Source organism: Pongo abelii, chromosome 15 (genome assembly GCF_028885655.2).
Source record: "Pongo abelii isolate AG06213 chromosome 15, NHGRI_mPonAbe1-v2.0_pri, whole genome shotgun sequence".
Classification (NCBI taxonomy): Eukaryota; Metazoa; Chordata; class Mammalia; order Primates; family Hominidae; genus Pongo; species Pongo abelii.
In genome coordinates this window covers 105,271,763-105,284,506 of record NC_072000.2, presented here as the reverse complement: position 1 = coordinate 105,284,506, position 12,744 = coordinate 105,271,763, and the positions used below count along the sequence as shown (strand labels likewise).

General features: G+C 49.8%; 1 protein-coding gene across 1 annotated transcript; it reads right to left on the bottom strand.

Moving 5' to 3' along the window:
• Window positions 1-1,528: 1,528 nt before the first annotated feature.
• On the bottom strand, window positions 1,529-8,379 carry LOC129049850 (uncharacterized). The gene has a single exon (XM_054530544.2). It carries the CDS (start codon window positions 2,191-2,193, stop codon window positions 1,654-1,656), a length of 540 nt encoding a protein of 179 aa, XP_054386519.2. The 5' UTR covers window positions 2,194-8,379; the 3' UTR covers window positions 1,529-1,653.
• Window positions 8,380-12,744: the final 4,365 nt, after the last annotated feature.

Sequence of the window (12,744 nt, the reverse complement as noted above, 5' to 3'; positions counted from 1 at the left end):
GCATCACTCTATTCCTGACGCCCACCTACAACTGGCAACCTCTGGTTTCTCTCACCTTGATAACCCAGAACCCAGGACTCTCAGCCTTTCTAAATGCTATCCCCAGTTCTTCTGCCCAACCTATCCAGCTTTGGTGTTTTTCCTAAAACTTGGTCTCTTCCTCCTCCTGAGGGCTCTAAACATTTCCCCTCTGATCCTCTCCTGTCTGAACCTGCTGAGTGGATTTAAAAGCAAACCCTTCCCTCTGCCACTGTCTCCCCAGAGCGGGCTGGTGCTTCACCCTTTGTCCTCCACTCTGCCCAAGAGTCCCTGGGACCAGCGCAGACAGTTCCAGGGAGCACAGGGCCTCCGCAGCCAGCACCCAGCGGTCCGGGCCCACCAGGAGAGCCAGGATGAGAGCGCCTGTGTGCCAGTCACAAAGCATTTATTTCACACAAACAATCTCATTGAATCCCACAATAACCGTGCCAGGCAGGTGTGACGCTTTCCAGGTTACAAACAGCAAACTCGCCCAGGACACACAATCAGAAGGGGTTGGGGGGGCCTTGAACCCAGACCTTGAGTCTCACGAGCCAGCCTACGGCATGCAGCGAGAATTCTCAGGGGTCACAGCCATCTCCCGAGCAGACACTGTCATGAATTACCCCGTTTCTAACAGGTGGGAAAATCAAGGCTCAGGGTGATTCAAGTAACCTACCTGGTACCCATGTACTGTTCTTTGGGGGTGAGACAGATAAAAGGAATCAAGCTCTGGGGTCTGAAGCCCCCACCCCATCCCTCCACCCCCGGTTTTCTGGATGTCTAAGGCTGCATCCCAAACCTGGCAGGTGCCTCACAGGTCAATGCTGATTGTCACCAATGGTAGGGACAAAGACTTCTCAGGTAGAACAGCCTCCTCCCAAGGCAGGTGCTTCTGAAGCCTCCAGCCTCAGGGAGGGCATGGGGGGCGGAGGAGCAGGTCATCACTCCATTTGGAAATTGCCAAATGTATTCTACATTCCCAAAATCACCTGGGCCACAACACCAACAAAGACATGTTGGTCCAGATGAAGTTTTATCCTAGACATAAATATTTCCAAACTATTGTGTTTCCACTGGGGGGAAACCCACCAGTGACTGCCTGTCCCCCGACTGGCAGGAAGGGCAGTGAGGCCCCAGAACAGGTAGAGATCCTTCCCCAGTTCAGCGTTTTCTCTGAAGAGTCTTTGCCAAGAAACACACCCTTTCCTTTTAAACAAATGGTGCGTACACTAGCCAAACAGCCCACTCAGCTCTTTCCAGCCATTTAAACCCTGCCCTCCACAGGTGGCGAGCATCTATTACGTGCCTACTAGTGCAGAAGGCAGGGTGTAAAGGGCCAGGGCAGTGCCGGCCTCAGAGGAGGGGTTCAAGGGCAGCTTCATGGAAATCTCCCTGAGCCTGTCTCCCCACCCGCCCTCAGGAGACCAGAACCCAGCCCCACCCACCTCCAAGGGACACTAGGTGCCTGATAGAGCCCCTCAGCCTTAGGTCACACACAGGCCTGGCCTGAAGGGACCCTAAGGCCCACCCAGGAATCAACACCTAAACACAGACTCAGAATCTCCTGGGAGGGGCTCCCTACTGTGGAGCCCCTTGGGAGCAATAGGAGGGGCCCCCTCTGCTTCCAAGTTCTCAAGAACAGGGGATGGGCATGCGGCAGACACCAAAGGCCACAATGCAAGGGCTCCTCAGCAAAGCCCAGGGGAGGGGAGAATCAGGGGACCCGCGTGGGTGCTTCTGGGGGCAGGCATGGCAGGGGCCAAGGTGTGGCGCCCAGACCTCACAGTAAAGCTCAGGCTGAGAAAGAAGAGGCGGGTGGAAGAGAGCTGGAGCGGCAACAGGCCCAGCAGCCTGCCCACCAAGGCTGTGAAAGCTGGAGACAAAGAGTGGGAGCAAGGGAGGCTTGCATGGGGTGGGGGCTGTGAGTGGGGAGTGGGGAGCAGAAGGAACACCCAGCTCAAACCCCCACCAGCAGGAATGTGGGGATATGAGAGCCAAACACCGCACCCCCACATGCAAGAGACGAAGGCTGGAAAAGGAATACGGTGGTCTGGTGAAGAGACGCCTGATCTGAAAGGACCCCTGCCTGGGATGTCTGGAGACCCCTGCCAGCGCAGCGGCACCTCCTCTAACGCAGCTGAGTTCCCTGGAGGGCACAGCCTCCTTCCTCATCCCTGCACTCCTCTGCCAGAGCACTCCTGGGCTCTTGGCAGGGGTGGGGACGCACCAGGCTGCATTTGCTGGGGGCTGGCAGGGGTGAGCCGGACCAGGTAGGAGGCCTTATTTGGTGGACTCAAAAATGCACAGGTTGTTTGTGCAAGACTGGGAAGTCCTGGCTCTGATACCAGCTGTCCTGATTCTAAACAAGCTCATCTAGGAAATGGGCCCACACCCCAGTTAGAGAAGGGAAAGTGTACAAGACCCCCGAGCTTGGTGCCAGGCCCAGGGAAGGTGGCAAAGCCTACCTTCTGCACCTTCTACCAGGGACAGAAAAGGACCGTGAGGAAATTCAGAGCACAGGGTGGAAGGAGGGTTGGTACCCCAAGGATACCACCCAGAACCCCTTCCTCATCCTCTCTCTAGGTCACCCCACTCCTTCTCCCTAACAAACGAAACCAGGGGCATACATGAATGTTTGCAGAAACCCATCCAAGCAGACAGACCGTCCCCTCATGGCACCGACAGGTACAGCAAACCCCAAAGCACAACGGCCCTGCCAGCTACAACCTGCTGGGAAGAAGCAGCAGCCCACATTGGAATGGGGGGCAGGGCAACCTCTGAGGAAGGAAAAAGCCATCACTCATCAATCAAACAAATATTTACTCTGGGCCCACATCGCTAAGCACCTGCAGGCTGCTCCGCCAGTGGTTTGCACATGCCACTGACTGTGGGAAATGCAATCCCAGCGTAAGGTCAGGGCTGACTTTTTATTCACTTAGGACTAGTAAAGCCATCACTCATGCTTTCAAGACAAATCCCAACATATGCCCATTCCCAGGGAAAGCCAGCATCTGCACTGCACTGTCGCAGCGCACCCACCCTCGGCCCTCACAACAGCCCTGTGAGGTAGGCTTTCTGGTGACCTATGGCTTAGAGAAAAGGAGATTGAGGGTCAAACAGGCAAAGGGTTAATTAAGTGGCCCCCGGGTCTGCCAGATCCTAATGCTAGGCTCTTTCTAACATAAAACACAGATTGGCATCAGACAGCTCAAGTTCCATCAACATGACACCAAAACAAGGCTCCTGCTCTTCAAACATGGCATACAAATGTCCATAAGATACAATATGGCAGTTGTTAACAGGTCCATGAAGAGAAAAACAGTAATCTCTTAGTAAAGGTTATAAACATCAAGGCTTGTCATTGGTTACAATTTCATTAGCTATCCATCCATTCAACAGAAAAGAAAGGCAAGCGCTACCACTCACCAGGCACTGTGTTGGGCACCCAGCCTGCTGGCATTTGAGCCCAAATGTTGTCAGTTGAGGGAGGGGTGGGGGCGGGAACAATGCAGTATCTTTGATGGCTGGTGCCTAATATTTTGGGGAAAAGGACACCACCCAGAAGGGCCTTTTGAAGGCGGACACAAGTAGGTGCTGCCCACAGGCCAGGCACAGAGGCAGGAAGCACACAGCATTCAGAAAGCATAGCCAGGCATTTCCAGCCTCTCAGAGGCGAGCGTGAACGCGTCCCCCCGGGGGGTCCAGGGGCATTGTCCAAAGAGTCCCCCAAGCCCCTAGCATGATAGTTCCTGCCAAAATTCCTCCTGTCCCACCATATACCCCTCCAGGTTTAGAGATAAACGCTCTCCCACTCAGCTGCCTGAGTGAGGCTGTCTCCCTGGCCTTTTATCCTCACTCGCCTGGCACACCCCCGGGGACACGCACACCGCCCTTCCAGAATCACAGTTCAAAATCACGGTTACATTGCTCCTCACAACAGCCCTGCGAGGTAGGTGCCGCAGTCCTCCCCAGTAGGCAGACTCAACTCCAGCTCTCACAGTGACTTTATACCACATGAGTTTGTCCAGTTCCAGGGTCTTGGCTTTGCCTACTGTCCTTCCTCTCCAATGCAATGAATAACATTCAGAATTCCAGGTCAAACCCCCAAGACCTATGCCTCACCCCCGACCCAGGCAGCAGGAACTCAGGGAGTTCTCACCTGGTCTGGGACCTGCAGGACAGCTCGGAGCTGCGCCCAGAGTTTGCAAAATGCCACGTGCCTTGGACACCCAGGTTTGCCAATGGAGTGTTCTATGCAGACCCCCTCACGGGAGGTGATTCTTATCACCCACATGAGCAATCATCTTCCCCTAATTTTCACTAAACAGAGCTGGGCATTAACTCCTCTTGAAAGGGGCAGGAATGGCTCCAAGAACACCTCCAGGAAAGGCCAGAGTGTTCTAATGACTTGAAAGCCTGCCCACGGCCAGAAGCAGCCACTCATCTTGGAACCCCCCAGCTCTCATTTTGGCCTCTCGAGGATATGGGCTGTGATTTCTGAGCACCCGGGGAACACAGTTGGCTGATTCCTAATCAACCTAGTTGTACAGGGGACAAAGTCAGAGGGGCAATCAAACTCGCAACAGAACTCGAATCTACAAGCCTGAGCTGACTCAGGGATCTCGCCTTGTCACCGACACAAAAGTACGACCCTTTACCAAAATGTTCATTGTTTTCTTTCAAAAGGCAACGCGGCAGCGGGTTCTTGGGAGCCAGCTCTAGTATAGCACTGGCAAATTTTTTTTAAAATGTTTGTTGGCTGTGAGTGAATGAATGAAGGAATGAAGGGATGAATGGATGAGTTACAACCACTGCCATCCAGTGGAGGAAGCTGAAAGGCTGAACGCAAAGCTCATGGCAGGGACCATGCGCCAGGCAAGGTGAGGCCTGGGGAGAACCTCTCTGCTTATGGGTGGGAGGGCTTGGCCCCAGGCTGCTCTGCGACCCCGGTCATAGTCGTGGTGTGTGACACATAGAAAGCACCATGGGGAAGAAGCTGTGGGTGACAGTGGCAGATGAGATCCAGCTGGGACGTGCTCAGAGCAGTAACCCCGGAGGAGGCAGCTACAAGAAAAGGTGTTTGCTTCATAACCACAGCCCATGGCGCTACACAGCCCACCCAAAATGAAAGGGTTTGCTTTCAGGAGAAGAAAAGGCCAAAAGCACGGGTTCAAGATAAGTAGGCCGAATGCATGGATGGGTAGATGGAGCAATTCATGTTGAAAGTCATTGCCGGCCTCCCAAGCTTGGATACCAAGCTGAACATGTGGGTGAGGGATTCTGACACAGGCAAACAGTGCTCAGTGCTATAGTAGAGGGATGGGTGGGCAGAAGCAGCTCTGCTGAGAGCGGAGGATGCTCTGGAAAGAGGGGCGAGCCCTCCTTGGGTGACGTGCCCTCCCTAAATGGCTGTGACTGACCTGTGAGCCCTGATGCTTTGGGCAGAATATGCCCTTTATTCTGCTCCTTGGAATGTAATGGCCCCAGGTGAAGAAAAATGAAAGGAGATTCTCCCATCAGTCCTGATCCAAAATGTTCCATTCGTCAGTTAAACCCCAAAGACCACCACTGAGGCCACATGTGCAGGCCAGGGCTGAGGACATTTGTTGACACATCACAGGACGCTGGGAACCCAATTCCCCTAAGAGGTGGGAAAATGGAACCCCCAGGGCCTGGCTTCATGGGGATCTAATAGGAATGAGTGACTGCGCTGGTGGGAAGGCCACTAACTGATTGTACAGGGTGCTAGGATGTGGCTGTCTGGACCTTGGAGGTTCAAAGAGCTATTCCTGTCCCACAGGGGTTTTATCGAGGGCAAGATCGGAGTCCACGAGCACACCCAGGAGGTCCAGCCTGCAGTGTCTACACCTGCCAATGGAAGGTGTCCTTGTCCCCATCACCCACTTCCCAGGGAGAAGCAAATCCTCACATCAAACAGACCTGAAAGGCTACCTAGGCCAACCCCACACCATGAGAATCTCCTAAACACTACCTTCTCCGAGGGCTGCCTGGCTGCTTCCTTGAATGCCTCCAGTGAGCTAACGAGCGGCTCCCCACATCCCAAGGACACCTGGGACCAGTCTCTTCAGAAAGCCATGACCCAAGGGACTTGGACAAACAGTTCACAGAAGATAAAATACAATTTGTTAACAAACATAGGTCAAAGTGTTCGCCCATCATTAGTAATTAAAGCAATGCAAGTTAAAGTAATGCAAAAGTACTTTATAACAGAGACAAACTAGCCATCTCTTAATTAAGTGGTCATACATTGCTGAACATTGTAAAATGCTGTAAGCCTTCTGAAATTAATCAACATCCATACAAAGATCCATAGCCTTTCTTTCAAGAGACTTAACCAAAGGAAATTCATTCATTCATTCACCAATCCATGTATTTACCCATCCCTCCGCCCTCTTATCCATCAGCCAAACACTCACTCACTCGCTCCTTCCTCCATTCTTCCATCCACTCATTCATCATTTATTTATAGTCTACAACATGTTGGGCATCAGAGATACAAAGGCCAATTCAATAAGCTCCTTGCCCTTATGGGGCTCACAGTCTAGCAGGGGAAACTGATCTGTAATGAAGCAATGATAACTTCTGGGTGGAAGAACATAATTCTTAAGAATGAAAAAAAGGGTGTTTTAAGCAGTTAGTTGTGGCATTATTCATAATATTTTTAAAAGGTGGTTATACATAAGAATAACAGAATGGTTCTGTGAATGACACCATAGCCACTCAACAAGGCACAACGCAACCAGTGAGGTTATGAAGATGAATGGAACAAGCGAAAATGTTGATGACAGAATATTAAATAGAAGAGGCAGGATGCAAAAAAAAAAAAAAGTGTATGTGATGAATAATGGCAATTAGGTTTTTTTAAAGAAGGGATGCTCATTAAAAAATAGACACTTTTTTTTAAAAAAAAGTATGCCTGTAAGAAAGTAAAATGGGTGACATGTCAGAATGTTGAGTGGTAGATGCGTTTCCCACTGCTCTAGGTCAAGTGCCATCCACACCATTTACATTAGGAACATAACGGGACACAGCGGGATTTGTGGCCTGTCTGTCCAGGGTCCTGAGGCCAAGCTTCCCAAGGAGGGAGCTGGGAGTCACAAGAGGAGGCTGAGGAGAGCTGTAGCTCCTGGTGTCACCAGGAAAGGATTTGTGTGTGGGGTGCATGCAAATGACAATGTCAAGAGACAGAATTTATTCTCATTGTTTAAAGTTTAACGAACACATAAAGATAGGCCCTGACCAGACAGGAGCACTAGGATCCCAACTCAGACCTTGTGGGTCTGGTACAGAAAGAACCAGGTAGGGAGCACGTGAAGGACGTTTTATCTCTGGCTTTTGTGCCGTTAGGAACCCTATCCCAAATCTCAGCATCCCAGAACTAAAGACCCTTTGAATTCCAGATACAAAACTCTTAAGGGTCAAAACCCTAAGAGCCCTGATCCCCTCTCATGGCCTCCACATTTCCAAAAGGACACAGAGAATTCATCCAACCCAAACCCACCCAGCCTCCAGGGCACCAGTGGGTCTCCCCATAGCTGCTCTCATTGGCTCAGTTCAACCCACTGTGACCCGTCAGGACAGCCCCTAGATGCTGGGAGAAGGCTCTCCTAGCAGCCAAAGTCGCCTGTTCCTTCCCATTTCCTCTTGGTGCATGCGATGGGCCCTCCCTTCCCCGCCTTCTGCACACTTTAAGTCTTCCTGAGCCTCTGCTGACTTTTTGTAACCGCCGTACATGAGTTCTTTTGAAAGACCCTCCCGGTCTTCTTCTGCCCTGAGCCCCTCCCGCCCCATCCTCATCCAACAGTGACACAGCTTGTCAGGGAGAAGCTTCAGCAGGTGTCCCCAGGGATAATAAGTGCACCCCCAGACCTCAGTCCAGCCAAGGCATAGCCTGGAGCCCCAGATTCTGAAAGAGAAGAAGAGCAGACCCCTGAGGCCCCAGCACCACATCAGGCCCACGAGGCCCAGCTCATGTGGCCCTGACACGTGGTACTGGAGGCTCGGAAGGTGGCTCCTGACACATGAATTCCATGTCCTCCGCCTTCCAAATGCTGTTGCCATCCACTCAGCCGGAGCTAGAAGCGTGGGAACCACCCCCTTCTTCTTGCCTCCCTCCCTCCTTCATATCCTGTCTATAACCCCATAGCTTTGATTCTTGAGCACCCCACTTTGCCGCCATCAGCTCAGACCTCAAGCATCACACTAGAGTAACAGCCCCATCCATGCCTGCACCCACACCCCCATCCCACCCAGTGTCTACAGAGTCACTCTGAGCATGACACCTCCCACTCCAGACGGCCTGGCCCCACCCCACTCCCCCGCCTCCCACGTGCTCCCTGCCACGTGCTCCCTGCCACGTGCTCCTGAGTCCATCCAAGATGTGCTCCTACTGCTCGGGGCACTTGTTAAGAATCCAGTGTTTTTAAATGTCCCAAATAGGAATTGAGAGGTCAACAAGGGAGACTTTGGTCCTTGCTTTTACAGACAAACAGGCACACAACACAAAACTACACACATTTCCTCCACTACAGAGAAAGGAGACTCAACAGAACCGGGGAGGCCCTGGGGGAGGACTGTCAGCATGAGCAGCTCTCCAGATTTGCCCTGGCAGTCCCCCGGAGGGCAAGTCAGAGAAGAGACAACCTCAACACAGTGAAACGCAATCCCGCCAAGTTACAAAACACATCATGAAACAGCCGAGAAGACAGAGAGGCCTTGAACCAGGCTCTGGGGATGGCATGTCAAGGAAGCCAGGGTCCCCGGACCACTTCTGCAACCCCAGGGGTGCTGAGGTGCACCTGCTGCCCAGGGAAACCTGAGTTGAGAAGGGTGGGTGCCCTGCCGCATGGAAGACCAGGACAGAGGGTGGCCTGGGCACATTGCAGAGAGTTGCAAGAACAAGGTTTCTGGTGGCTTGCCCAGGGCTCCTGGGTCCCGGGGCTTCTGGGTCCCCCTTCTCAGGTGCGCCTGGCCACCTTCTGGCCTTTCCCTGCACCAACCCCTGGATGTGAGTAGGCGCCACACCCATGGTGGCACACAGCAGGCGGGGCCCATGCTCCACCCAGGGCCTATTGCTCCCTGACCCTCTGCTGCCCCCTGGTGGGCAAAACCTCCTGCGCAGGTGACCCATGTCACGGGAGTGGCCAAGCTACCCAATAGGCTTCACACCACTTGTTCATGCAACCTTCTGCGGGGCCCAGGGTCCAAGCCCTTCCTGCCTATCCAGGCCATAGATGGGGTACCATCAACAGAGACACGTAAGATCAACCCAAGTAGGCAGCTGGTGCCACTCCAGGTTTACAGATGGGGAAACTGAGAAGAGACAGATGCAGTGAAATGGCCCACACAGCCAAGATAGGGCAACAGCACCCCAAGACCAGGGTCTTCCTGAGCCAGCTCCTCCCTGCCAGGGCAAGTGCATGTGACAAGCACATGACATGCCAACAGCCACCCTCCCTGGGGACCACTTCATTCCACTGTCTAGAACACAGGACTGGAAAGAAGATTCCTTCTTCTCTTCTCTTTTTCCCTCCTTCCTTTCTTCCTACCCTCCTACCACCCTTTCTTCCAGTCATTCATTCATCCATTTAGATCTGAGTCCTTTGTTTATGGACTTCAGTAACATAGCTTGAAATTAATCATAACGTTTGTCCTAAAGGCCTCCATTCACAAGTCCTATTTATTGACCGTTACATTATTTTATTCTTTATTCATTTCTTTGTCATTTCTTCCCAAATTGCATCTTTCTTTCTTTCTCTCACTCTTCCTTACATTTCTCTGGTTCTTTCTTCTTCTTTTTTTTTTTTTTTTTTTTAAATCTAAGATAGTGTCTTGCTCTGTAGCCCAGGCTGGAGCGCAGTGGTGCAATCTCGGCTCACTACAACCTCCGCCTCCCGGGTTCAAGCAATTCTCCTCCCTCAGCGTCTCGAGTAGCTGGGATTACAGACAGGTGCCACCACGCCCATAATTTTTGTATTTTTTTAGTAGAGACGGAATTTCAGCATGTTGGCCAGGCTGATCTCAAACTGGCTGGTCTCAAACTCCTGGCCTCATGATCCGCCCGCCTTGGCCTCCCAAAGTGCTGGGATTACAGGCGTGAGCCACCATTCCCAGCCATTCTCTGGTTCTTATAAAGTCAGGTGGACAGAATCCCATGAATCAGGGCTCCCGGTCATCACCTTCATGCTGGTCCCTAAAGCACTACTGCTCCTACGTCAAGCACCATTTACTCTCTCATCCACTCACTCATTTGTCAGTCTTCCTTATTTTGGGTATTTGTTTTCCTTATTAATTGTTTTAATTAAAACTCCATGGGCAAAACAAACATCTTTGGCCCATGTACTTATTTGCAATCTTTCTTCCCCGCATTTAGTCACCTTTTACGTTTAAGTATTTATTCTTTTATTTATGAACCTCAATTGCATCTATTTTATTACAGTGGCAGAAGATACAGCCTTGTTTTGGAGCCAGGTATGTCTCTCTATTTTTCATTTATTCTTTGAAAGGTGTAATGTGTTTATCTATTTAAGGAGTACGTATGTAAACTAATTATAATCCCTGTTCAGACAACCTCCCTTAACTATCCATTTATCACTTTGGTTGTTTGTTTATTACCTTTCCTTTTTCCTTTTTCACTTCTTTTTATATTTTCTCCATTTTCCCTCCCCCTGGGAACCTGGGCCTGGATTATCTCATCCATCTTCAGGATTACTCACAGTCTTATGACTAATCCTAACAGATCCTACTCTTACAGATACACCCACGTATTCGTTCTTTTTTATTGGTTTTTCTTTATTTTCCCTTTTGCTTTCATTTAGTTTCATTTTTGCCTTTCCTTAGCTCTATCTTTGACTCCCTGACACTTCTCTTCTTGCCTCTTTCCACGCTTATGGACCTCAGGTGCCCAGAGTGAGATGAATGACAATCCCATGGGCAGTTCCTTCCTGGCTGTGCCAGGCATTTCCATTTCTAATTCAGTCGTTCATGTGTCCATTCATTCTTTCTGTCATCCTTTCATTTCAATACTTATTCTTTTATTTATGGACCTCAGGTGCCCAGAGTGAGATGAATGACAATCCCATGGGCAGTTCCTTCCTGGCTGTGCCAGGCATTTCCATTTCTAATTCAGTCGTTCATGTGTCCATTCATTCTTTCTGTCATCCTTTCATTTCAATACTTATTCTTTTATTTATGGACCTCAGGTGCCCAGAATTGGATTAACCATAATCTGCAGTTCCCGGAGCCTTCTGCACACTGGTCCATGTGGGGCTGTCTTTTGTTCGTTAATTCCTCCCCCTGGGGATTTGGTGCAGGATTTATTTAACTATCTCAGGAACCCAGTTTTGAATTAGTCCTAATTCTTGCTGCCTTCTCTCCTCTTTTTGTCCTTGCATGGTCCACTCTCCCACATATTTACGTCTTTATTTATTCATTCAGTATGTTTGTACTGCTTATATACATCCTGTCATACGTTTCCATATTCTCTCCTCTCTTGCTTTCTCTTTTCATTCTTTTGGGCCTTGAGTGCAGAGGATAGTGAAAATCATCCATTCTCATTCATTCAGCCAGTCACTCCTCTATTCAGGTATCTGTGCTTTTATTGATGAACCTCAATGTTTACTGTTTATTATATTTAATGGATAAAATTGTCTCATTATATTTCAGTGCTTGTCCAAGAAGTGCTTTTTCTTTCATACGCCTACTTCACTTTTCTTCTCCTTTCTTACACCTCTCCCTCTCTTGTTCTTCCAATTTTTCCATTCCTCACTCCTTTTCTTGCATCCTATGGAATGTGTGCATTTTTTCTTTCTTTCAGTCTTACACTTGTGGTCATTTTTAAAACAAACTTCAGAGCCACAGATTTGAATTAATGTGGATGGCTTGTGCTAAACCAGTCCCTTTCCATCAGCTTATTTGATCTACTTATGTATTATCTTTTTCACTTCCTTTTTTCCTATTTTCATTTTTTCCCATCCTATTGTTTCTTTCCTCCACTCCCTCTTTCTTTCTGTCATTCTTTTGGAGATCTGCACCCAGGATGAATGACCTTCATCCCTCTCTACAATGCCCTCCTCATCGGTCAATGCAAATCTTTTCTGTCGTTCATTCATTCATGCATTCACCATGCATCCATTCAGTCTTTCTTTCTATGTAAATACTTATTTTTACACTTCTCGATGGCAGGTGCACCTAACTGGATACATCATAATCTGCAACTAATGGGCCCTCTCTCTGTGGCCCCACTCCTCCCTTCCATGTGTATACTTTGAGCCGTTCCTTAGTTGAGTAGGTGATTGACCATACCAGCAGCACCGATGCCAATTAAGCGGTCTGCTTGGTTCACACAGCCTTTCATTCCTGTTCTAGCACGGCTCTGTCTTAAATCTGCATGCATGTATTTAGTCCTTAATATATTACCTCTCTTCCTTTCTTCCATTTTACATTTCTTCCTATTTTTTATTATTTCTCTCTCTCACTCTCTCACTCGTTCTCTCTTGCACTCTTTGTCTTCGGAGCTCAGTGCCACGGAGTGGCTTGGCTGTACGCATCATAAAGCCACCCGCAAACGCCCATCCTTGGTCGTGCGGTTCCATGTCTCACTCATTCCTTCATTCCTGCATTCATAGCATCCTTCCTTCCTGCTTGCTCTCTTTTTATTAGGCATTTATTCCTCTATTAGTGGAGTCGGGTGTCCTTATGAGA